Genomic DNA, 26,543 nt, shown 5'->3' with positions numbered 1-26,543 from the left:
TGCTATCTTTTGTCAGAGTAACTTCTAATATGTAGCTTAATCTACACAGTCTCTACTTCATTTTTACTAACTCTGGCATGCTTCAGAGTTCTCATTTTCTACCTGTTTCTACCTTCTTTTTATGTGTAATCTTCCAGTTTAGTATTACTGGTGTTGAACAGAGTGGGTTATTTTTGTGTGTGCTTTTCCTTCGCCCTCTTTGGTCAAATTCTCAGCTAAGCTGTAAGCACCGTAGGCATGATCTGGGAGTTTCTTAATCAGATTGAAAGTGTAACTTTCATGAAGAATAGTAAAAATCTAGAGATAATCTAGACTCCTGAATTTGAACTAAAGTTTGCCCCTTAGAAAATAATCCCTAGTAAGTGTTTTTCTACCATGAAGAGCTGAGCTGGGCTGCGATGTTCCCTACAGCAGCATAGACCTATAGCAAGAGGTATTCTGTAGAGTTATATTTTATGTTAATAAACATATAAGTTCATGAGATACTTCTCATTGAAGGAAACCTCTTTCAGTGCCTGCTTTAAGAACTTGACCTGCACATTTTTTCCCAATTAGAGCACCGAGGCTGAAGTATTATTCAATTGAAATGAAGTATCGCTGTATTCACAAACAGTGGAAAATAAACGTTGAGCACGTGCATGAAATTGTGAATCCCATATATCAAGTGATGTCATCTTGTCCTTTCATCATGCCTCTGTGCAGAACTGTTTTACTTTGACTAGAGGCTTATAATACTTCTATCTTTATTTTTCAAAAAGCACACTTGTAAATAATTTCGGTTTTTTGTGTGGTTTGCATTATCAAGAAGGTAGAGAAATCTAGTTTGCTTTGTGTGTCTGGGTGTATAAATGTATATGTATGAAATAAACTGATGCTGTACACTTTAATGTCCTTTTTTGCTGTTTTGCTTGTGTTGAGCATCGATTATCAAGTTCAAGCTAATTCCTTCAAGTCAGAAGGAGTTTTGATGAAGTATAATGGATTCCAGAAATCACTTGCATACTTACTAATGAATGATTCAAATTTGCAATACTTCGAATATATCTGTCCTTCATTGTTCACAAGAGCCTTAACAAAGCAGAATATTGCTTAATTCTTCAGTGGAAACTTGGCAGAGTTCTTGTCTTCACAAAAATCAACGTAGAACTTGTAAAAACTGAAATAATTGCAATTCCGATGCACTATTCTGAAAGATTTTTATTTTTCTAATGCAGAATCTTAGCTATCTGACAGCTTAGGTATGTTAGAAGTGGCATTATAATCTTTGCCTGCTCAACAGTTTGAGAGGAGAAACAGTTATTGCTGATGGATTTCTATACTCGCAAAAGTTTTTATCCTTCATTTTTATTTTTTCCATTAATATGTTCAGGACCATCAAAAATATTCAAAGAAAGGTTCTGGTGACTTTGTCTGGGCTTCTGTATTCTCACAAGTAACTAGACACCAGAGGGTGATAGGTCGAATGCTTTACTGAAACATTGCTAGTATAAGTGTAGCTAGAAAAAGTTGATTAAATAAACTGGATTCAAACTTTCTGTTTAGCTGTAGAGGATCCAAGACTTCCAGGTGCTGTGACATCTTGGGTTTTCTCTCTTTTCCAGTGTTTCTAATATCCCATATGTATCATTGGGAAATTCAAGTTCTTGCTTTAATTCACGGGTGTATCACAGTGTGGGGGCTGAACCACAAATTAGGTGCTAATATTGGAAACTTATGCTGCTCTCAATTTAAGGAAATAACTTCTTAGCTTTTAGTCTTGAAATTAGTATCTTCCATAATGCCTGACTTGCAGAGAATTTTCATTTTCTTGAAATACCACTCCAACACGTTTTCTTTAAAATTCTGCTTTAAAGTCTTAAAAAAAAAAAAGGGGGGGGGGGGAGAAAAAAGTGCTTTCAAATCCTCTCCAATGTTTTACTTTTAGGCATTAAAACTACAAGTTGAACAAACAAATTTTTGTTGTGCTCCTTTGCTACTAGAGCTTGAAATCTAGAATTCAATTATTTGACTACCAAGCAGAAGCATATAGAACTGTCATTACTGAATCTTCGTTTAAAGAAGGTTAATATGCGTTGATATTGAAACATTCTTAAGGATGAAATGTTAACCTGGCCTTAATTCAAACTACTCAAACTTGCTGTGAACATAAAAGTTGCACAGAAATCCATAATTAAGGTATAATATTTTAATGGAAGCCAATCTATCATTCAGAGAAAGTTCAGTCTAAAACTTTAAACAAGTCTTTGGTAGGTAAGCTGTTTTTAATTTAAACATACTCATTTTACTCAGACAAATGTGGGTGAAAAACATGAAGGGAGCAAGACAAAAAAGAACCTCAATCACTAGGACTTAAATACAGAGCATCTCAGTTCTTACTCTTCTGCATTTTTATTTCCTACAGTTCAGTGATTTGGTGATCTATGGGCAAAAATCCATGACTCCTCAGAGTTAGAAATGAATGGTAATTTCATATAATTTAACAAGATAGCGAAAAGCTGTATTTGCACCATATTGCTTTACAAAATAAAAGCAGCAGGCCTTCTATTAGTAGGTGATAACGAAAGCTGTATTCATAGCATATTATACTGCCACGCTAGCACTGTGCTTCCATATCATTACATTCTGTCTTGGAGTCTGCTACTACCATTGCTCCTTAGTGCACCATAATTAAACAGCTCTCTGCCACAGCACCCCTTGTTTTGGAAATAAAGCTAATTGCAGTCCTTGATGCCTAGTCCCTAGTGCACTAGGGCATAGGATTACTGTATTCTTTCTTATGTGTGAATTCATACAGAGGTAAGCAGGTCATGACTTAGTGATATCTGTCTATTATTGAGTAACTTGTTGGGGGCTGTGGTGTATAAATCAAGGTGAAGTTATTCACAAGTTCTATTTTGCCCGTAACCTTGAGCGTGGCTTCAAATTGTGTTGAACTGAAACTAATGGATTGAAACTGGATGCAGGCTGTGGTGTTTAAGCTGAAAGCTTGTTTCTGGCAACGTGCAGACCTAGCTGGAATGATAACAAAATCAAGAAAGAACACTGTATGTTTTGAAAAAGGATCTAACAAAGCAAAAGTAAAGCCAGCTTATGAATATATATATATATATATATGATTGTAGTTAAAGCCTGTAGAAATGGGTTTACAACTTGCTTGAACACTGTTTCTAGGAAAACTCTTTAGAACTTGCATATGATAAATTATATTAAGGAAATAATATAGACTCAGATTTATTTTTTTTGCACTTAATAGGTTGTCCCTCTTTTTGACACATCTACTATTACAGGAAAACGTAGTATTACAGGAACTGCTGTAAGGAACAGCAGCCAAGGAGCAACCATTAGGACACAGTATGTTTTCTGTTTCAAAAGCTGAAGGGTATCCAGTTATTGCTGATCTGAGCAGATAGTCATTCTCTCTGCCATGCACGTGCTGTTTGGCAAGCAGATAACTGACCTTATGCTAGAAGCTGAAGCAATGCCATGGAGGCTATCAGATAAAGCACGTGCAGCTAAGCAGACATTATTCTGACCACGTATCACAAAACAATGTACTGAGGCTATGGTGAAACAAGGCTTCAAGTTAGGCTGCAAATAGCACTTCCTTTCCTTTACCTGAAGTGACCATGCAGAGGGACCCCAAAATGCTCTGCACTTGAACACAGCAAGGCAACTCTCTGCAAAGAGACCGTTTAGAACTGCTGGGGTGGGACGGATGAAATAGAAATGTGCCCTTGCTTATAGGAGAACAGGACATTGGTCTTTTCTGCCAGTCCTGCTTTCCAGTCCAGCAGCTTTTGTTGCCTTCCTTGTACAAACTCAGGGACTGTGTCCTTGGAGGGCCTCCGTGCCCTTTCGCAGGCTGCCACAGGCTATGTGTTCTTGTTCACTTTTTCCTCATTCTCAGGGCTGCATTTCACTCCTTTTGCTTTTTCTTGCCTATGAAACAACCAAACTTTCTTGTCTGACACTCTTGGAAAGAAGCAGAACAGTCATTGTCTTTGTTCGAGTTTTTTTGCAGCCCAGAAGGTGTAGGGTAAGCTAGTCAAAGACGTCTCTCCTGTTGTCTGGCCAGTCTTCCTGAAGACTTGCAACACCAGACAAGTTGTGAACAAACAAGTGGCTGCCTCCTCTGTCGTGGGTGGTGCAGTGTCAAATGTCAGTGAAGGTGTGAACTCTGAATTCATTACAGTGCCTCAAGAAAGCAGCGATGTGATGTTGCATTTCTTCTAATTTTGTTAGGATGTGTTTTGCATTTTCACCTCTTCAGTTACAAAATAAGTAAACCAGGAGCAAATGTTTGCTGGAAGACCAGTTAGCAGAACTGCTGATACCAACAGAATGTAATGATCCACTGATCGGGGATACGTAGATGAGCAAGAAAAAAGGGAAACCCTAACCCTGCCTGCTTTTTCCCCCAAGCTTGTGTTACGTGGTTTGATTGGGAACTAATCCATCAATGCATGTTACCTATGCGAAGAAATCTCTGCTGTTCAGCTGATTATAATGGGACTGTCTTAAAAAGTATCGCATTGATTGTGCCAGTTTCATTGTACTCGAGTCTTCCAAATTGCAAGTCTTAGTGATTATGTGCCTTGCAGTGCTTTTAACACTTTCTGGTTTGCTTGAACATAATTTATAGCTCTTGTATTATGTCTTCACTCATAAATTTTGCAGGTGGTTGCACTGGTTATGATCACAAAAGACATTTACTGTCTTTGTGGATGAAAGCAGAATATTGGCTGTTCATTACAAGTAAAACTTCCTTGTTGTTGTTGTTTTGTTGCTTGTTTTTTAATTTACCTGGACTCTTTGGAAATTGGTTTTGGTGAGAAACCTTTTCCCTATCTTGTGAAAAGCTACAAGGTACAAGAAGTGTGTCAAGTCAGGCCTAATCTTCCATCTGAACTATCTGGGCAAGAACCTTAACATCTCATGTTTTCAAATACTTGCGGTTAAAGGTTTATAGTTACCTCCAGTGACTGATTTAGCAGAAGAATACTGTCAGTCGTGTCAGTCTTCTGGTTTCTGTAGGGTAGCTCCAGAGAATTACCATTGTTCCAAGTCGGTTCCACAGCATAGTTGTAGTATATTTTGGTTCCCCTTTGTTTGATTTCTGATGGGGTTTTTTCTTATTTTCAATGCATTGTGCTGGATAATAATCTCTTAAAAATGAAAGTCAAAGATTCTCAGCTGCAGCTTTTCAAGACTATGAGCAGGGCACTTTACTTGCAGCTGTCTGGTGAGCTCCTTGTAGCCTAGTCCTAGGAGGGATGACTATTTTGTTGGTCTTCCCATGTGCTGCTGAAATGTTGAAGTACTTAGCAGGTCTGAGAAGCTTGTGATGTGAAATACCAGCCAGCTGTTGCCATTCTCTTTTGGTGCTTTGTTTTTATTCCTTGCCCTCCATTATATATGCATGTGTTTCTTAAAAGCTCACTTTTCTACTGAGGTCATACTGATAAAAGCTAGTATTTTTACAGTCTTATTTCCAACTAATATCACGTATTCGGTATTAGATGATCCTTATTTATAGGACGAGAGCTAGGATGATGCTATTACCCTTTATGCTGTAAGGCACTGATAAAAATGTATAGCATTTTGCTGTCTGATATAGCTTGTAGTGTGCGTAGTTTAGTAATGTTGCTCTAATGCTGTAACTATTGTATCTAATGCTCTTAAGATCGTAGAGCCGCAGAATATCCTGAGTAGAAATGGACCCACAAGGATCGTGGAACCCAACTCCTGGTTCCACACCACACCACCCAAAAATTAAACCCTATGTCTGAGAGCGTTGTCCAAACGCTCCTTGAGCTCCGTCTGGCTCAAGGACACTCCTCATACAGCTTCCCCCCCAGACCCTTCACCATCTTTGTGTCCTTCCTTTGGACACTCTGATAGTTTTATGTCCTTTTTATACTGTGGTGCCCCAAACTGCACACAGTGCTCAAGGTGAGGCCGCACCAGCACAGAGCAGAAATGATCACTTCCCTTGACCAGCTAGCCATGCAGTGCCTGATGCATCTGGGGTATGGTTGGCCCTTTTGGCTGCCAGAACACAGTGTGCTGACTCATGTTTATCATTATTTAATGTTTTTTCAGAGCTTAGATATTTAATGCTCTTTCAGGGCTCAGAACTGCAGAAGTTAGTATATTTAAGCAGTCTAAAAGGCAAGTGCTTCTTTTTTTTTAAAAAAATAATAAACGTAGAAGTACTGTAATTTTTCTGTGAAAGGGATTAGAAAGGTTTGTGTTATGCTGGAATTTGCTGTAGCAGTATACATGAAAATTCTGAGGCCCAAGGAGTCCTGTATAGAATAATAAATGAGTATCTGTAAGTCATTTTTAACTGGGATGCTTTCAGCTGCTCAAGTTTTGTCTTGCTGTTATTTTCTGTCTCTCTAAACTTCAGAGTAGACACAAAGAAAAAGCTAGTAAATGGAATGAAGAGCAATCTCTTGATGCCTCTCATCCATAAAACCATTTCTTGCAAAACCAATGCGTTTCTCAGACATCTGAAAGAATAAGGAGAAACTCAAATCTGAAGTTTTTCATGTGAGAGTGTTGGGAGGTGGCTGATATTGTAGATGTGAACCAGAGAGGACATAAAAAACAATCTAAGGGGATCAAACTCAATCGGGGGCAGTAACAGACCTTTCTATTTTTCTCAGAAAGTTATCTGTACTTTGATACGTGTGCGAGGTGCTGGTGAGGATGAAGTCTAAGCACATGAATGAACAAAAATCAGATTGAGGCAGTCAGAAACTGAGCATTTAAAATAAGAATGTCTTTGGCAGATAAAAGGGGGTAAGCTCTAGGAAGGTAAAAGTGCCTTCCATTGTACCAAAGAAATAAGCACACAAAAATATATGTTGGGAGTGAGAGGGGAAGGGAAGGTGGGTACTGAAAAAAAAGTTGATTTTAAACGTTTTTTTACCAAGTGACTTTTTAATCTTCTGGCACTATCAAGTCTAAAATTTGCTGTGACGTCTGTATGTTTGTTTTTTGTTCCCTGTAACAGGTCGTGACAATGCATGTGAGAAGACTTCATACATGTTTCTGCGGAAAGAACTTCCTGTGCGGCTAGCTAACACCATGAGAGAAGTCAATTTGTTGCCTGATAACTTACTTAACAGGCCTTCAGTTGGGCTAGTGCAGAGTTGGTAAGTTGTTTTTTTTTAAAGTAGATTGAGAAATTAGTGTAAAACTGATACTATATGTGGTGCTTTACTTGTGATTTTTTTCCTTCTGTCATATGTTAAGTACTCTAGTATGGGTCTTGGAGATAAGAATTTGCAAGTTAGTATTTTGAATAAAAACATACAGTTGTCTCCCAGGTAATTAGAATCAATTGATAACTCTAAAAAGCTATCTTTTAAAAAGCTCCTTACTGTGTTACACCCAAGACTTAAAATAGCTTGTTCTTTCCTGTTAATTTTCTTTTGTCGAAAGTACTGAAAACAAAATTAAACTTTGCATGTTCTTCTCATTAATAAGTTTTTAACAACAAAAACTGGTGTTCAGTGGAAATTATGGAACAGGATAAAATTCTGTTGTTATCCAATAAGTAACATTCTCTTATTAATAGTTGTGCATTATACTTAAGTAGTTTTTAACCGGACTGATGCTAAATGCTGCCATCTTCTCCACAGTAATTCATTTCTAGTCTACTTGCACATTCGGTGTATTTTGGAGACTACTGCCTTGTATGTATTAAAAAATGTTGTTCATAGGGTATTGATTGTTTCTTTCCCTACAAATACTTGAAGAATTTCTGTAAAAATAACTGTAAAAATACAACAAACTTCCCTTTGCGAATAGCAGCTTATCTACTAGGTACACGAGTTGCAATTCATGTTGGATTTTGTGAGTTTCAGTCATAGCCCGTGAGCCAAGAAACTCTGCATTGACTGTATATTGACTGCTGGGCTTGGTCTCATATTTACCGAACTTCAGACTTAGAAAGTGTAAAGTGAGATATGTGTTATTGTATAATTTGATTTAAATGTGTTTGCCTGCGAGAGGTAACATTGGCTGTCTTGATGACTACTTCAAACATAACGATTAAGTGCTTCAAATAAATGTAAATGCTGTGGAGCCCCACAGTAGCAATTACTTTGTGGCTAAGTGACAGCTTGCAGGGACTGAAGGTTTGTATCTATTCGATACTACCAGAAGCTGTTATACTAAGTAGAACAGAATGGATAATATCTGGGCCTTTCAGGCTTTTCTGATCTAGATTACTTGTGAAGCTGTCTTAGTGGAATCCAGACAGATGAACACAGAAAAGGAAACAATTTTTCTTTGACTATAGAGTATAATTCTTCTAGTCCAAAAATATGTTCTATGGCATATGCTTCCACCCTGCTCGTGCAGGTCTGGCAAAGGAATTGAATAGGTGTTTAGAGTGGGTGAACACTTCAGAATTTTTGGTTAGTTCCTTGAGGACTTCAGGTAAGATTATGGCTACAGTAGGTAGGGCTTAATTAAATCTGGAGCTCTTTGGAATACATGATGGTCTAAATCATACCTTTTGTGTGACAATGATGCACAATAGCTCAGCTGTAGAGTGATAGTTTTCTGTTAAATGGGCCAAAAGACAATCAGTAGAGTTAATGTGATGAACAGCTTCAAATAGATATCTGACTCAGTGTGTTCCTCTGATTTTGATCCTCAGTTAAATAACAGCTTTTGTGGAAAGGAATATCTTCGTTAGGATTATGTGAGAGTATATTAGGGATTTGATATCAGAATTACTAAGGTAATCGTAGAATGTTGTTTTTCTGATTATAGATGTGGACTTTGAAGAGTTTATTTCCTATTTTTCTGCTTAGAGTTTAGATTTTTTTAATGTTTACCTGTAGATTAAAAGGCCTGTTAATATACCAGTTAGGAATCTTGGGCAAAATATAATCTGTAAGTTAGGTCTTAAAAAATAAATAAACTAAGCTTAGGTTTGAGTGACCAAAAATATTAGGCAGTTTTGAAACCTACGTTTTAACCTAAGCCTTAGACACACCTAGAGAGAGATCGCTGAGTCTTATGTAAAATATGAATTCAGCTGTTCAGCTGCTTTGTGAACTTCTAAAATTGAGAAATCTCCTCTTGATGCACTTATTTTGTACTTAGACTTCTTCAGATCAGATTTTACAATCCTTTATTTTTAGTATGTCGTAGGTTTAGAAAGCTTGACTGTTTGTTAATATGCAAGCCAAAAAAAAAGGTATGTTTGCCACAAGTAAGCAAATACATTTTGTAATACATTATTCACTGTAATCTGTTTAATTGCTGATTTCTTGTAAGTAGATAGGGCTTAATTAAATAAATCTGGAGCTTTTTGGAATATATGACTGTAATATACTTACCTTTTGCGTGACAGTGATATGCAATATCTCAGCTGTAGGCTGATAGTTTTCTTTCCAGTCACCAATGTAATGTGGTAGTATAAATAAATCACAATTACAATAGAGCCTTATGGTTTTAATGTGTTTATGACAAGACACCAAATTAGCTGGAGCTTTAAAATGCAAGTTTCCAGTGTATTCCTTAACGTCGGCCTGCCAAATAATTCAAAAGGCTCCTAATCCTTGTAGTATGTTTTATTATTCTTTTAAACTAGCGTAAGGTGGCTATAGATGGAATTTAGGTTTGGTGGAGTAAGAAAATAAATTAGCCCCACCTACTGTACAGCATGGATTCTTTCTTGTCAATCTTCGATCCAGCCAGTCAGTAACATTCGGGATTGCATGAATTTCAGTCTCTCACAGGTCCCTTGGGAAGCAGTCTCAACCTGACACTACTGAGAATACGCTCTCTGCTGCAGGCAAGCCCTGTTCTTTCGGTCTTCTAATCCATTTTCATGGTCCTGCTGTAGGCACTTTGCTTCCTGTACCACACTCCTTGTCTGCACTGTGTAACAGGAGTTTTACAACTGATTGCTTGATTGCTCTCAGGAAAAGTGCAGTCTGTCTTTCTCCTTTCTGGATTTCTTAGGCTGATGTATGTGGCAATGAGGATAAGCAAGACAGCTGTCCTTCCTTTGTTCTATTTGGCTACTCATTTTCAAATCAAGCTGGCATTACCCACACGGTGAATTATGAACAAACAAACAGTTTTGAATTTCAATCTGCACAAAGCTAAAGCATTATCCCAGTCCCAGTTAGAATTTATAACTTTGCGTGCACATATGTTTTGCATGAATTAGCAAGAGAAGGAAGAAAATGAATGAAAATAATGATAATGCTTTTAATGTGTTTTGGCTGCAAAGTGGAGTCATTCCAAATAACAAATCAACAAGCAGCATGGTAGGGATCAGCAGCTTATTTTAGTTATTCAAAATTAATGGCCAACTTCCCGCTACTAAAGAAGAGGGCCTTTTTTTAGGTCCGCTTTGAGAGGACACTCTATCTAAAATTTAGATAGAATATGCAGAGTATGGAGTGTGGCAGAACTGCCTAATAAAGGACATGATCACTAACGTGATGTGGAGAAAATAGTTATGATAAAGCCAACGGATAAGGTCAGGGCTTATGAAATACCAAAAGTAACTGTGAAGGTGTCACAACGAGCTGCTACTCTGTCATATCTGTAATTCCTATTTTAATTAACCCTGATTTTTCTCTACTCTAGTACTTTCCTGGAAAGAAATATAAAATTCTATTTATCTTCTTGAAAAGATGCATTATAGAAATCATTAGCTTGAGGATTAATAATTATTTTCCTCTATTTTTTTATATTCAGACTATGCTAACGAATTTGTTACCATGGAAATGTGTTCTATCAATGCTTGGGTGTTAGAGATTCTAAAGGAAAATCTTACTGAAATACATGTGGAGAAAAAGTAAAGGCATCTTGCATTATTTTTTTATTTTTAAAAAAAAAAAAAGGCCAGGGAGGGTGGGAGTGGTAGTTAAAATTTGGAGTTGGCATTATGGGCATTTACAGTGATTTCATGTATGAAATGTAGCATTCTGGAATTATTGCATTTGGCAGACTGACAAGAATTCAGTCTACCTTGTGGCAATTAACAAAAGAACAAGGTTAGAGTGCTTGAAAACAAACAGATTGCCCAGTGAGTTGTGGTGGATTGTGCTAAAGAAATAAGGACTAGAAAGACAACAGATTTGAAGGGCATAGGCTTGGATTCCTGCTTTTGATGAGTCACTGAAAGTAGCAAAATATAACTGACACTTATTTCGTTTATTTTTTTGTAGATTGTGTTCTGTCTTGTTGTATTAATTTACTAATAGTATAGCAAAGTGTCCATTATTCTAATACTTCTCTCTCTTATTCTAGCTGGCTGGTAATTTTATGTGAACTGTGTTTAAAACATGGCCAGTTCTGCTTTCCAGTGCTTGATAAATCCTGTAGTTACAACCTTCAGTTACCCTTATCTTCCCCTACAGTTCTAATCAAAAGAAAATTCAAGGAAATAGATGAATTGTATGAAAAGGGAATGACATACTTTACACGTGCTAACTGACATAGCAGTATACTGCATTGCTGGCTCTGCACTGATAGGTAAACTGTCCTATTGGTGGTTGTTAAGATAGTGTTGTGAGTTACTTATTACAGTTCATCAGGGCTATAAATTTCCTTTTAAACATTTTTACTTCTTAGTTTCTTCAGTTTGGGGCTGTTTGGGGAGAAGTAAGGAATGAAGGGATGTAAGCAGTTTGAAAAATTGTAAATTGCAACTAAAAAAAATGTACGGCTCTTGCAGCTCTGAGTTTTTATTTGGAAACTTGGGCTAATACACAGGGTATTACAACATCCCAGATTGGATGATATATAATCCATAAGCATTGTACAGTGGGTTAGATTTGTTTAACTTCAGGTTATGTCTTTTCCAACTTAACTTATTCTGTGGTTTGGAAGAAATAAAGTGATGACATTTGAATAACTTCATATTGAAGTTAATAACCTTTCTTCTGAACTGGTCTCTCTAACTTGCTTGTGCTAATGAACTTGGCTTTCTAAAGTAATACCAATTTACTTCAGAATCAGAAAGACACATCTAAATACTGTTGCTAACCCTATATAAAGGAATAGCGTTGCCTATTTCCATAGGTTCTCCATCACCACAGAGATTAAAGTCAAACCACTTCAGTATATTGATACATTTACTTAGTTTAGAGCATTTTGTTTGTGTAATTTTCCTTTGTTTCAGAAACTCCCAGTTCCGCAGTGGTGCTGTGTTGTGCCTGCAGCATAATGACCTTAGAAGCTGTTCTGCCTGCTGGTTCCACTGATGGCTGGTGACCATGTTTGGCAGCTTTTTTCTGGTTGAGACCTGCTTTAGTCTTTTTCTGACTGAGACAGTTTTCTGCACAATTACTTGCCCCATCAGAGGAGAGAAACACTTGGCTTGCCCCTGCCTGTTACTCGAAGCGCTGATCATTCAACACAGGAGTAGTTTGACTACTCCAGGGGCAGCAGTCTTAAGACCAATGTGGCAATAAGCAAATAAAATGTACAGATCTCAATATAGCACACTAGTAGTAGTGAGCAGCCAATCAAATCCAAGTAGCATAAAAATCAGGTATCAGCTACATTCCGTACCAGAAACATTCATCGCTGTGTTACACACAGCATCAGCACAGAATTGCTGATGTTCAAGATTCCTGGTCAGAGTTCTCTAGTAAAAAGCACCTGCTGTGTTGCTGCTTAAGTGCGGTTATTATCCTGCATCTTCAGAACCAGGGCGTTCAGGATATTGTATGATGGCAGGGGTCAGTAGCTTCCAAATAACCTTCTCTGACTTACTGTGCCACCAGAGAAGGTGTCACCTCTCTGATGATACAGATTTACTGAAGCATCTTTCATATGGGAAGAGCCTGAGAACACTGTATATCTCTTTGGAAATACTCAGAAAGATGTCTGGACTGTTCAGTCTGGAGAAGAAAAGGCTCAGAGGGGTGAATAATATCAGTGTGTATAAATACTTCATGAGAGAGAATGATGACGAGGGATCCAGGCTCTTTTTAGTAGTTCCCAGTGACAGGACAAGAGGCAATGGACACGAGTTAAAGTCCACGAAATTTCATCTGAACAGAAGAAAAAAACCTTTTACACAGTGAAGGTGATCAAACACCACAAAAAGGTTGCCCAGAGAGGAAGTGGAAGGTACATCTGTGGAGTTACTCAAAACTCAACCAGACATACAGTCTACGACAGTCTGCTCTAGCTGACTGTGCACAGGGGTTGGAGTAGAAGATCTCGAGATCCCTTCCAACCTCAAAGATTCTGTGATTTCCTTGGAAAGCTGAGTTGGAACCCAGCTCCTGGGAGGTAGAAACTATTGTTGAAAAATATGAAAAAGCATATACTGAAGGTGTGGGGAAAATGGAGAGGGCAAGGAGAAGAAATACAGGCCTCCACAAAACAAGGAGGATGGCAACATAAATTAAAGCAGGAAGGGAAAGAATTTCAAGCCAGGAAGAAGACTTGAAAGGATAAGGAGTGGAGGGGTGGTTGTTGGCAAACTTGCTAATGCCTACAGCATTTGGACCTTTGTATAACATGAGAAACACGTATCGTGCTCTGCTTGTGCTAGAAAGCTTCACAGCAGTTTGTCCTGCTCATTTGTTCAGGTCATGATGGCTGTATTGTCTTTGACACATTTGGTGCTCATCCACAGCAGCTCCTAGTGTAGTTTCTTCTGAGAAGAACCTGATTTCTAGTGCCAAAACCAGTTTGCAAATGTAAGCAGTGTTGATTAAGGGAGGATTATTGGGGAATTCATTTCAAAACCGTACTGCTGGTTTAGATTTGGGTGCTGATGGAGACACAGTCATTGAGTACCAAGAGATCAACCGTTGTTCGAGGAACAGAAGAAGACTGCTTCACAGTAATCAGGCAGGTATTTTCTGGGTAGATTGCTTTTCAGTGTAGAATCAAATATTTTGCCTTTTTTCCCCACACAAACAGATTTAAGGTAGCAAATATTTAATTACAAAGGAAAGTCTTAGCTTTCTTGTTTGATATGTTACAACCCATAGCATGAGGGAACTACTCCGGCCTGACGGTCGTGGTCTTCCTGACTGGGTCAAGATATGTGGCTTTTTTCATTCCTAACTAAAGTGGCAAGAAAAGGCTGCCCCATGAATATCCTTTTCTTTGTATACCCAGAAAAACTCCAGAAATCAGTTTCCTCTTTGAGATAACCATGGGTTGGATGACTTAGGTATACTCTGAGCATCGGTCAAGGAAACTGAAAGAGGTAATAAAGCCTGTTTGCAGAGGGTCATATATTCATTAGAGCTACAGGAAAATTGGACACAGGAATAGGCGTAAATGTTCCTTCTGCATGAGATTGCCTGGTTCAGTGAGAAGTCAGAAGCTGATCTGAAATTCTGATACACTGCGTAGAACCTAAGCCCTGAATTGCCTCACTGCCCCGTCTGACACTCCCCCGTCTTTCCTTTTGGAGGTACTTTACTGGTTAATGCTGTGTTTTGCTAGTTGTAATCATTATATCTTTTTTCGTCCTTTACACGTGATTAACTTGACTGACATTGGTTTGTATGAGGAAGATGATGTTGAAGAAAATGTCTTCAAAACAAAGGAGTGAGGGTGCTCATAGATATGTTCTGTGTTAGGTTTCACAGATGTAGCAGCAGAGCTCTGAAAGTAACGCTGTTTTTCTCCAGTGAGAATGAAAAGGGAGTGCATTTAAGGACGCATTCTCAAAGAAGATTAATTCTCATTCTCTCTTTCAGAAACCCAGTCCCTCTTCCAGCTGACTGTCCTGATGATTCTTCCCCTGCCTGTCTGTCCTCTACATAGCTCTACCTATGCAGGGACCTTATGTACTGTTCAGTATCTTTCAAGCTGCTAAATCTCGCGCTTCTCAGGAATGCATCTTCAGTGGGCTTTGGCTACACTAAGTTACTGTCTGTTCCCCAAAGCCATCCTGGACAGTTTCTTGATTTTGTGGGAGCAGCTGTGGTGGTGGTTCTGAACTGGTGCTTTTCTTCTAGTGTTGTAGAAGAACAGGCTTTAAAAAATGCAGTGCTAGACACATCAGCTACCTGCCGAACTTGTAACTCACTGTTTGGGGGATTTCTGTAGTTATCTGTGGTGGTTGTAGTAGGCTGAAAATATCCAATGTGACAGGAGCTGATGTTACTGTACCGACCATGTTGAAAATATTACTCTGTGGAAAAATCCTTACTGTAGCCTAGGCTAAGATCAATTCAATCGAAGCAGTCCTGGACTGTTCCAGAAGTTTTGCATGATTTCCATGGACAAACTCATTTCCTAACACTGTTCTGCATGATAACCTTATCCCAGACTCACAGACTGGCTGAGGCTGGCAGGGACCTCTGGAGGTCACCTGCTCCAACCCCTGCCCGAGCAGGCTGCCCAGGGCTGCGCGCAGGCAGTTGTTAAAGATCCCAGCATGTCACCTGCACAGTACAGAAGTTCTTCCTGATGTGCTCCAGTTTGTGCCCATTGCCTCCTGTCCTTGCACTGGGCGCCACTGAAAAAAGCCTGGCTCTGTCCTCTTCGCACCCTCCCTGCAGGCACTTACAGACATGGATGAGATCCCCCCGAGCTTCCTCTTCTCCAGGCTGAGCAGCCTCAGCCCTCTCAGCCTCTCCTCACAGGAAAGGTGCTCCTGTCCCTTGTCACTCTAGTTGCACTTCTTGTCCTCTGTGTGTAGACTTCTGCAAGACTACAGTCATCGTCCACAGGGGGATTTTCAAAGACTGCTTGTGCTCTGGCGGGGCAGTGGGGTAATGTTCAGTTTTCAGCACTTGATAGAACTGATCTCAGCTTTGTTGCTGTACAGGGTCTGGCTGTGATGGAGTTACCTTTCTCACAGCGGCCCGTGTAGTGCTGTGCTTTGGATTTGTGACTGAAGAGGTGTTGATGACACCAGTGTTTTGGTTATTGCTGAGCAGTGCTTGTACAATGACAAGGCTGTCTTTTACTTCCCACGCTGTCGTGTCCCCCACCCCAGCGAGTAGGTTGGGGGTGGGCAGGAGATGCGGAGGGGACACAGCTGGTCTGAGATGTCCAAAGGGACATTGAGTATTACAATGTGCCATTGGCCTTAGTAGTAGAAGCTTAAAGAAAGGAGGAGGCAATCATTGTGCATGCTGAGGCCCTGCGTCCCGGGATGTGGCTGGACATCTGCCTGCTGCTGGAAAGTAGTGAATTAATTCTTTTTGCTTTGCACTTGCAGCTTTTGTTTTCCTGTGAAAATGTCATTATCTTGACCTGTAAGTCTTCTCACCTTCCTTCTGGCTTTGCACTAGCATCAGGCAAGGAGAGTGAGCAAGCAGCTGTGTGGGTGTTTGGCTGTTGGCTGGGATCAGCCCAAGGTCAGATGCCTGTTCCCTGTCTTAAATCACTGCTCTTCATCACTTCTGTTGCAACTGTTGCTCCCTTCCCTTGGCCCCAGCACTTCTGATACAGAATGACAACCCTGGCATTACTTAAAACATTTTGGCTACACTTCATATCTAACTTTGAATGTTAAGGTCACTAGTAAAAGCTTTCATAACAAATTGTTACCACTTTTCTTAAGCTTTTTGCTTGCTTAGAAATATTGTTGCTTCTAATATGTTGTTCCCATAAAAATATGGTTAAGACCTTTAAAAACTCGTTTTTCCCCTGGAATACCCAATATTCTGTAGGTTGGTGAAGCTAGCTTTCTAATGGATTGGAGTTGCATTATGCTCTTACTAGGTTTTCTTTCTAATGTTTGGCATTACAATCTGACGCTCACTTTGAAATAACTCTGAAATAACTTCTCTCCCCATCAGTGTTGCCCTAAAACTGTGGCTAAACCGGGGCACTCACAGGTAGGATGCTGGTTTCATGGTAGGGGGTGCACTGCTGCTGAAGCCAATAGGCCTACCTGCCTGCTGTCTGCTTTCAGCTATGCGCACCCCCTGCACCCTTTGTTTTGGGTCTGCCAGCTGAGGTAAGATCAGCTACTGATCCAGATTTAAATCCAAGCAGTTCCCAGAAGGAAGGGGGAATACTAATTGCACTGTCATGCAATGGCGGAGAGTGAAATGGTGATAGGGTAGCAGCACAGGGCTCTGGAGGGAGTCATCTGGACAGCAGTGCTGTCTTAAACTTGGCTGCAACTTGAAAGCGTAGGGTGAGGTTTCATAGCCTACTTATTAAGCTTTATGGTCATCTTTTCTCTCTTAAGCTAGCTTTAGACAGACCTTCCTATGAGTTGTTTTCATGTACTGGAGCAATAAAAGAGAACTATCTGGCTGACTGTTTTGTCATTGCAGCAAGCTATAGTTGTTTACACAAACATCTGATTAGCAGTAGTATTACCCTAATGTGAGTGGCAGTGCTTAGCCAGGAACAAAGGGAGAACAAAAGGGAAGAGGAGTGATAGCTCCTTCTTCTGGTAATGTTGAAGCCCTACCTTTTATGTGGGTAATTCAGACCAAGAAACAGGTCCGCATTTTTTTTAAGCTGTAAAGCTACATCTGTATTACTTAGAGTACCTGCTTCAGGGAGGGGAGCCTTGTCCTCAGGCCAAGTGTTGTGGAGTAGTGAGTGGTGTTTATACACTGGTGTTGGGTGAGTTTCCTATAGAGCGGGCTGGCCATGTTCATGTTAAGTGGTTGGTGCTTTCCCTTAAATCTTCTTTGGGGCCAGTGTGGTACCTCTGTGGCTCTAGGCCTCAGTAGTTATTTTGTTTGTGTTGGATGTCTGACCTAAATGCTATGATTCATTTTCCTGAATTGTGGACTGTAGGGACATAAATGATAGTTTTTAAGTGAACATGATACATTATTTTGAGTTTTAAAAGTATTGTACTGTAGTTGCTTTGTTACAGTGTTGCTCCTCATTATAGCTTTTGCAGATGTCTGTGCTACACTACTGTTGTTTCAGATGAGGTTGTATCCTTAAGACTTAAACCTAAATTACTTCTGATTTTTTTTAAGTATTTTAACTCTTTCTTTATCTTCTTTGCTTGTTTCAGGTATATGCAGAGCTTCCTCGAGCTTTTAGAATACGAAAATAAAAGTCCTGAGGATCCTCATGTTCTGGATGAGTGAGTAATCTATTTCTTTGTGACAGTTTTTAATTTTTTTTAGCCATAGGATAATAGTGATCTTATTTGTAATGTAGAATTCATGTAGTGAAAGCTGAAATTGTAACCAGGAGCTGAATACAGGAATCTAAGTGCTTTTAACCAGCGTATTCTAGATTTATGCAGCCTGATAGGCTAAGAAATAGCATGAAATGTTTCCTCCGTGATGTTTTAGACATAAGCGTTATTCACTGAGCTCAGTACTCTGTTGTATGTAATGTATATTAACAGGTCGAATACTGAGAGAAATTTGATGTATCAATCATTGTTAATTATCTGAAAGGTTTTTTAATGGATTTCAGGTATTGATATTCAGCCACCTCATTGAATAATATTAGTTATGTTTTGAAAAGAAGGGAATATTTAATTTTCTTTATCAACGAAATAATATGAATGTCCTCAGAATGTTTTCTAGAAATTTGTTCATAAAACACACACAAACATATGCAAGTGAAAAGGTAGTGCAGCAGTATGCATATGCATCAGAGATTAAAGAAAAAATACGATTAATTCTGTAGTTAGCTTCTACTGTAAAGCAGTCAGCTTTGTTTGAAAAGATTATTTCTTGTAGATTTATTTTTTGTTGATTAATTATCTTCAGGTAGCTTGTCTTTCAAACTTGGGCTTCTGAATATTCTACCTGATCAGATAGTGTTGGAAGGAAGTGTTTTTTAAAACATTTTGCAGTCCAACAAACTGCCTGTCCTGTGCAAAAATGGTGTTTTGTCTTCACCTAATTGGTTTAATGTAACTGAATAAACTGTTAATTTCAGATATGTTAACTGATTTGTTAGCTTGAATAAGGGTTTTGTTAGGTAACGCTAGACAGTATGCTCTTTTGGTTGTGGGAATATTATCTGAGATCTTTTTACTTTTATTTTTTTAAGCGTAAACCAATGCATGCAAGAGAAACTCAAGAGCATGAGTACCCAATTGCCTGCATGGCAGAACTGTAGAAAGAGCCATAAGGATTGCAGACTGAATGAATGAACTGTAGTGCTATTGAACAAGGAGAAAGTAACAATTTTCTCAGTGCGAGTCCTAAGCTGGAATACTGTCTTCAGTTCTTGGTACTACCGCTAAAGAAATTAAAACACAGGTGGACAGTATTGATGGGAAAGGAACAAGAGTTAGAAGCATGGAGTTTGACCCCTGAGAAATGTTGAAGGGAGTCATTTGGACTGGCAAAAAAGATTTGAAGTGCAAAGTGCTAGAAGTCTGAGCGTACAAAAAAGAAGTCACTATAATAAGGGCTGATTGGTTACTCTAAATGAGGAAGTGGAGTATTTGAAAGAGGCTGATACTTGCTAAAGCTGAGACCTGTACACACGGCAAAAAGTACAGATGAATAATATTAGTGAGAACAAACTGAAGAAGACCGTTTGAGGAGGCCTTATGATAATATTAAAAAGCTTCTAATATTAAAAGCTTTTAAGAACACATTGGATATCTTTTCAGTGATGTTTTAGGCATGGTTATTCTGTACTGGATAAATTAGTTGAACATGTTGACCATTTCTAACTGTTACTTCGGGGGATTCTATATTTACGGTGTATTTGCTGATGGGACAAGTTTTTGACTATCTTAGCAATAAGAGTTCCTACTGTTTGACTTAGTGCATTGTGAGTAGAACTCAGTTACCAGAACTTCGGTTTCCCTTTGAGATGACAGAAGCTGTCCTGGACATTTGAGTGAGCCTGGCAAGCATAACAGGTCCCGTTAAGCCTATAAGATGCTGGGTGTGCAGATGGAGGCAGTGTAGTTATGAAGCTTCTTGTACCATTTTAGATGTTCTGTAGTTAGGTAACTGAATGTCGGTGTTTTACAGACTTCAGAGGTTCAAGGTAGTTTACTAAATATATATTTACTTATGGGGTATGTGAAAGATTGATCAACAGTTTTCTTGGAGATCTGTTTTTGGAGTTTGTTCACAATTACTAGATGTATTATGTGATTGTCATAGTGGTAATGGGTATTTCTGACATTGACATGAACTAATGTGAAATATTCTGTGAGATGTTCTATATCAGTATGATACATCAAATATGATGAACCAAATATTTACTCCATCAGTGTAATTTTTGTTACAGTAATTGGAAGATGTCAGAAATCTTATTATGTGTGTTTAAGTACACGTAGTAAGGACACTGGGAACTTTTTGCTGCCTACTGAAGTCCAACTACTACTGAAGTCCAACTATACTTATAGTCCGAAAGACAGTAAGAGTTGTCTTTTATACTGAGTTTGGCCTATGAAGAGATGCAAAACCTACATTATCCAATTAAAGACCAATTTATTCTTACTGATGATATTGAATTGGCTGCCTAAGATTAGGCAGATTTACTTTCCTGCTCTTTTGCGTGTCATCTCTTCCTAACTTTCTGAAAGCCATGCCATCTGACAGGATATGGAGCTGTAATTAGCAATTATTTTAAAAATTTTCTCAACAACTGTGTCCGTATTTCATTTGTAATAATCCAACAGATAAATCTAACAATTTCTCAACTTCTCTACCAGTGTCCCATGTTGCTGCTCTATAGCCCTGTCCCCTTTTTATGACTGTATGGTAGGAGGAAAAATATTGGGAACTCTTTTCAGTGACGCTTATATAACACTTTGCTTTTGTAACTTCATATAATAATGAATTCAGAATTTGACCCGTTATCTGGGACCTTCTGGGCTCTTTGTTAGCTGGGGTGGACTTAAGGTTCTGTTACAGCAGCTTGAGAGAGAAGAGAGAGCTAAAGTGCTCTTTTAAACACATTTGATAAACATAGATGTGCCCTTAAGGATCTGATCACAGTTCTATACTTGTCCTCGAATACCGTGCAGCAAATGAAATACTCTAGTGTCACCACCAACCAGCTTGTGCTGAGGGGCAGATGTCCCATAGTCCAGGTAGGTCTCAGATTTCCAGTGTCAGTCGCTTGATGGCTTGACTGTGGGTGTGGGTCTGAACCTTTAGAATGCAGAGCTTTAGCTTGCACATGATGAGTACTTTCTGAAGTTTGGGTTAGATGTTTTTTTATAGTAGTACAATTTCTACAGCAGGCAAATTGTTTTGTTTTTTTTTTTTAGTTGAAAATTAAATACATGTGTCTCAGTCTTCAGAAATGAACTTGCTGCAGTTTGAAAATGTACCAGATACCTTAAAATGACCCAGGGCTACTCATTATACAAGTTTTTGTCATTCCAAGCGTGATCACTAAATCTTACAGGCTCCTCTTGGATGGAACAGAGCAATGCCATCTGCTTCAGTCAATAGTTGGCAAGAGGCAGCCTTGCAGACCAGGATTTACTTTCTTTCTAAATATTTCATGGCTTTTTGGTTTTCTGATACTCGTTAGCAAATGTGTGGATGTCTCGCTTAACCCTTCTTTGCACAGCATTTATCAGAGTCAAGCTGGGCTCAGTGTCTCCAGGATCATATGTCCTCAGGAGCAATTTCTAGCACAAGTAATTGCAAACTGATTCAGAGTTTGGACCTCTTGCAGTAGTGAGTTTTTTTGGTGGCAACCACCAGGCAGCATGGCTTTTGAAGGGTAAGATGCATGATGTATTGATGTTGGAGGTGGTTCTTCAATTAATGCTTTCTGAAATGGTGGAATGACAGCATTAGTTGAATGTAAAACTTCCCTCTGACTTTGTGTCACCTCTCTGCTCATCTGGGGAGCCTGCTTGGGTGTTCTCAGAGCTCAGGGTCTCCTTCTGAGGAATCCCTTCTTCGTATCAACATACAGGATTGTAGATGTTATCCATGTGTTGGCATAGCTGTTTGCTAAGCCGTACAGTGAAATGAGTTGGGAAACTGATCTAGTGGAAAAATAGTCCTCTTTCAACCCCATCAGTCCCTAAACTGTTGTGCCCTGAGGCCCACAAGGAGAGCAGTGCCAACGCAATACAGGGGGTGAACAGGTATGAGTAAGTGCAGGCTAAACCAATGCTAATGCTGAGTAATGGCTTCCCAGAGTAGCCCAACTTACCTGTGCTCTTAGTGTATAAATTTGAGGACAGATGCTTAGTCATGAGTTTTTCTGAACATGGGGAAAAATACTTCAAAGGGATTTTTCTGTCACAGTATTTCTGTGCTACAGAGGATCAGGGGTGCTTCAGTTTCTTCGTGTTCTATTGGTTAGTGGACTGGATGAAGACTTGCTACAATGTTGTCAGACCTTTCTGGAATTTTTGATAATAATAGTCAATATCTTTGCTCAAAGTACAGAGGGGTCTGGTAGGAAGTCTTGCCGCATTTCTTTCAAATAATGTGATTGCAGAAGCTTTAAGATAAGGTGCTCACATTTGGTAGAGTGTGTAAGCTGGCAGAAGTGTTTGGAACTCCCCGTGGTGTCAGTATGCATCCAGATGAACATGCGAATGCAGAAGTTGCTTTTCAAAAACAGAAGGTTTTGTAATAAGTGGTGTTTATACGGACATTGGAGAGAGAAAAAAAAAAAAAGAAAAAACAAACACACCACATCCTGTACCCATGAGTTTCTTTTGATTTTTTTTTTCTTGCTCACCCTGTGGTGGTAGAGTGTCAGAGAAAGTGTTCTGGAATCAAGAGTAACTGAAGTAATACACTGAATATGTCTATAGATAATGCACAAACATGAAACTTAGTAATTAAAAAAATAACTTTCCCTTGTGCAGCACAAAGATTAAAACAGCAATTCTGTTAGCAATTTGAAATAACTATTGCAGTAGATTGGAATAAGCACATGGTGTTTTGTTACTTAAAAATAATATGAAATGCTACTTCACGTAGTGTTTTGCACTTTGAAAATAGTTGCACTTTTTAATAGGGAAATCTTTCAGTGTGTGAATTTAGTTCATCTTTCTGGTGATTTTCAACTACCAGGTAGCTAGCACTTTTTAAAAAAGAGCAGTCTATCAATCAAAGTGTGTGTGTGTATATATATACATAATATAAAATGTCTGTTCTATTGAAAGGGATGTTTGGCTGTCTACACTAATCAGTTTTTCTTCAACCTTTCAGATAATGCTATCCATAAAATGGGCATAGCAAAAATTCCCTTTTGTCTTTATACTGTGTTTTTTAAAATTACTTTTCTTGCACTGTCCTGATAGATCAAAACAGAATAATACATATTACTGCCATTAGGGACTTAAAAAATAACTGTTGTGTTGACATTCATTAATTATCTTCACAGGAATGCATAGGCTTAATTTATTTAATAGCTATGGTAACAAACATTGTTTTGTTAATACAGAAGCCACCGAAGTTCAGTTGACTGAAATAGCTTCATATTAGTAATTTCTCTTCTGTCAAACCAACAGCATTATTCGTTGTAGTTTTGTAAATGCAAAACAGAATTTTTCTAGAGATTTATTGCTAAATAAAACTTTCAGAGCTATTTTGCAGTTCACTTTTCTCAGCCAGTCCCATGACCACTTAAGATTTTTTTATGTGGCTTCCTATGGTTTGAGTATAGTAAGCTTCAAATGCCTTTCAGGTGTGTGCAGGATGGGGAGTGGGTAAGGAATGAGTGGAAGGAAATGTGTTATGGTTTCTGCCCCACTGCCTTGAAATTAGCATATATACTTTGATATGTTTGGTCATTTAAAAGCATCTACTTTAGGGGAACACTTGAGTGAACTCAGTTATCTTTGAAGATAGGGCAAGAGGCTGTCATATCATTGTAAGAGTGAAGAATTCCTTTACCGTGTGCATTTACACACTGAGCTTCAGCTATGGTTTGCTGGTCTGTAACGGGTAAACAACCCAGACCTTTGTTTGCCCTTCCAGCACGCTCAGTGCATTTGAGCACTTTAGTAGCAGGATATCTGCGAACAGTGTGCCCTCGTGGAGCACATAAGCATCATGTTGTATATATTGTGGGTAGTGGAGCTACTTAAAAATGAAAAGCACAGCTGTCTGCAAATAGCAGCTAGTAGAGAGTGCTGTCAGTTGTTATCTTTCAGATATGATTATAAGTGTTACTTCTCAGCTCTGTTTTAAGCCAGTCTTGTTGCTCTGAAACGGAGACAAAGCATGAATAAAATAGCTAGGCAGTAGTCTTGTCTGGAAAGCTAATACCCGATCTCAGTGGTTATGGATCATAAAGGATCAAAACTTAGATGGTTTGTAAATTCTTTATTAAAATATTTGAAGCAGCCAGCAAGATTGGAAAGTAATAGGGAACAGTTGGTCTGTACTGTGAAAAATTTCAGGGAGATTTAGGCAGTTAAAACTTCCCCTTTTATATGCAACAAAATAGTGTTGAAAGACTACTGAATTGCTTGTTAATATATGGGCAAAAACTGGTGATCAGAACAAAGATGATGAAAAAGTATTAAATATTAATGCTACGTTCCTTTGGAGCTGGTACAGTAGAAATAATTTTAAAAGCTTGTCACTAGCTAAGCATATGTTTTACCATCAAACGATTGTCTTGGCTAACTGGTTGTGAACAAGAACGAAGCATGTGCTTTAAACGTGGTGACTAACTGGTAGTCTCTTACTTTTTGTGATCTTAGTGTTCTTTCCTTCCTTAGCTGGTGTATATTTATATTTTGCTTTTGATGCAAATAATACATCTCTTTTCAGTATAAATCTGACTTTTTCTTAAAGTCAACTATGAAGCCAAGTCTGTAGATTTGCAGATGGAGACATAGCCCAACAAGACTCCCAGCTTTGTTTTCTTCTGAAAGCTGCATTTCACCGTGTTTTCTAACAAGATCATGTAAACATTGTAGTGCTAATATCATTTAATATTATAGAATATAGCAGAACTGAGTAGCACTGATTTTTTTCCATGTCTAGGCTTTTAAAAGCTATTAATATTTAAAGTATGTACGAGTTTGCATGCGGAATAAAAACGATGAGCACTTTAAAGATAAGTGTAGAGCTGCCTTGGCAGGAGAAACAAAAATCCCCCAAGCTGATTCAAGAGAAGTACTTTTTAAAAACAAAGGAAGTGGTATCCTAAAACTGCCCCTGTCTGCTACCAGACATCTGTCAGAGCACCGTTGTATGTGTTCTGCCATCCAGTGGTGTAAAAAGGAAACTGAACAGAAGTCATACAGATAATAATTACCTATCCCAGCATTCAAACTTCAGAATAGATGTCAGGTAAAGAAATGCATTCAAAAGTTACACTGCACAGGGTGAATTTTGGGAAGAAATGATGAAGTGTAAAATTTGTCAGGAAACTATATGGGGCAGTAAGGTACTATTTTCTGAGTTACCTCTCCAATCTGCCAGCTACCGTTAGTTACAGAGAATGAGAGTTACTGTGGTGCATATAAAAAGGAAATCTCTTGTTCTCAGTTAATAGCGAACAGATTTAGTTTAAAGGGATGTTTCGGGAAGGAATGATTCAAATTGAGACCCTAAAAATTTCACAGACCTTGTGAGTTAAGAGTTTGACCTAATATTTCTCTTTAAATAGGCTTGTTTAGGTATGACTGTGTTTTATTTACTGGGTGGGATAGCAAATAGATAAAATGGTTATGTTGTGGAGAGCTGAAAACAGAAGTGAGAGATTGAGTTTAATTATACCTTTAACAATCTGTTTTTAATTTTGTTTCCTCTAGCTTTTTAGATGTTTTAATTAAAGTCAGGAACAGACACAATGATGTGGTTCCAACCATGGCGCAAGGGGTGATTGAATACAAGGAAAAATATGGCTTTGATCCATTTGTTAGCAGTAACATCCAGTATTTTCTAGATAGATTCTACACCAACCGCATCTCTTTCCGTATGCTTATTAACCAACACAGTAAGTAATTGCTTATTTCATCTTCAAGAGCTTGTTGCTTGTAAACCTGAAGAAGCCGTAGCTTTGTTTTAGTATTTTTCGTAGTTGTGACTAATTCTTAATATTCTGTGCTAATTATGGTAAAAAATATACTGGCAACAGGTTAATATGGTACTTCACAGCTATCAGAAATGAATCCAAACCACCAGTATGCTTTCTTCCAGAACTGTCAGGCTTTGTCAGCGTGGCTGTCACTTTTTAATCTTGCTGGCAGAGACAGCTTGCATAGTGTTACATGAAGTATTTTTAGACAACAGAGTAGCTATATTTTTCTGCTCAAATTCTCTCAGCATAGCTTGTAGAGTTGGCATTTATTTCATAATCAAATGTGAGGGTGCAGAGATAATTTATGTATCTTTTTGCTTAATTTGTCAGGAAGTTATATAGACTTCCTTGCCTTTTAACTAATACAAATTGAGTATTTCTAACTAAAGGTTTAAATTATATTCATTTTCTCCCTCTACTCCCTATTTTCTGTTTAAGAATAAATACTTGAATTAGTTTTCTTCTGTCATTGAGTTCTATTTCATTGCTTTATGTTGTTACTAATAAACTTTTTCATATTCATATTACAGAGTGAAAGGAGTTACTTGCACAGCTCCTATTAACCATTATGTGCAGCCATGCAGAAAGTGATCTATGTAAAGTTAAGATCAATCTTGATCTCTTAGCGTATCTTGTACCTT

At 38.5% G+C, this 26,543-nt stretch overlaps 1 protein-coding gene across 1 annotated transcript in view; it reads left to right on the top strand.

The window, feature by feature from the left end:
- Positions 1–26,543, top strand: part of PDK3 (pyruvate dehydrogenase kinase 3) — a 60,575-nt gene that overhangs the window by 15,063 nt on the left and 18,969 nt on the right. The window contains exons 2-4 of the mRNA XM_048046002.2: positions 7,022–7,163; positions 17,966–18,037; positions 25,634–25,818. Coding sequence (XP_047901959.1) covers positions 7,022–7,163; positions 17,966–18,037; positions 25,634–25,818 — 399 coding nt within the window. The remainder of the gene's footprint in view (positions 1–7,021; positions 7,164–17,965; positions 18,038–25,633; positions 25,819–26,543) is intronic.

The sequence above is a fragment of the Anser cygnoides genome, chromosome 1 (assembly GCF_040182565.1).
Source record: "Anser cygnoides isolate HZ-2024a breed goose chromosome 1, Taihu_goose_T2T_genome, whole genome shotgun sequence".
Taxonomy (NCBI): Eukaryota; Metazoa; Chordata; class Aves; order Anseriformes; family Anatidae; genus Anser; species Anser cygnoides.
The sequence above is the reverse complement of the archived record's forward strand: the minus strand, read 5'-3'. Positions and strand labels throughout refer to the sequence as shown.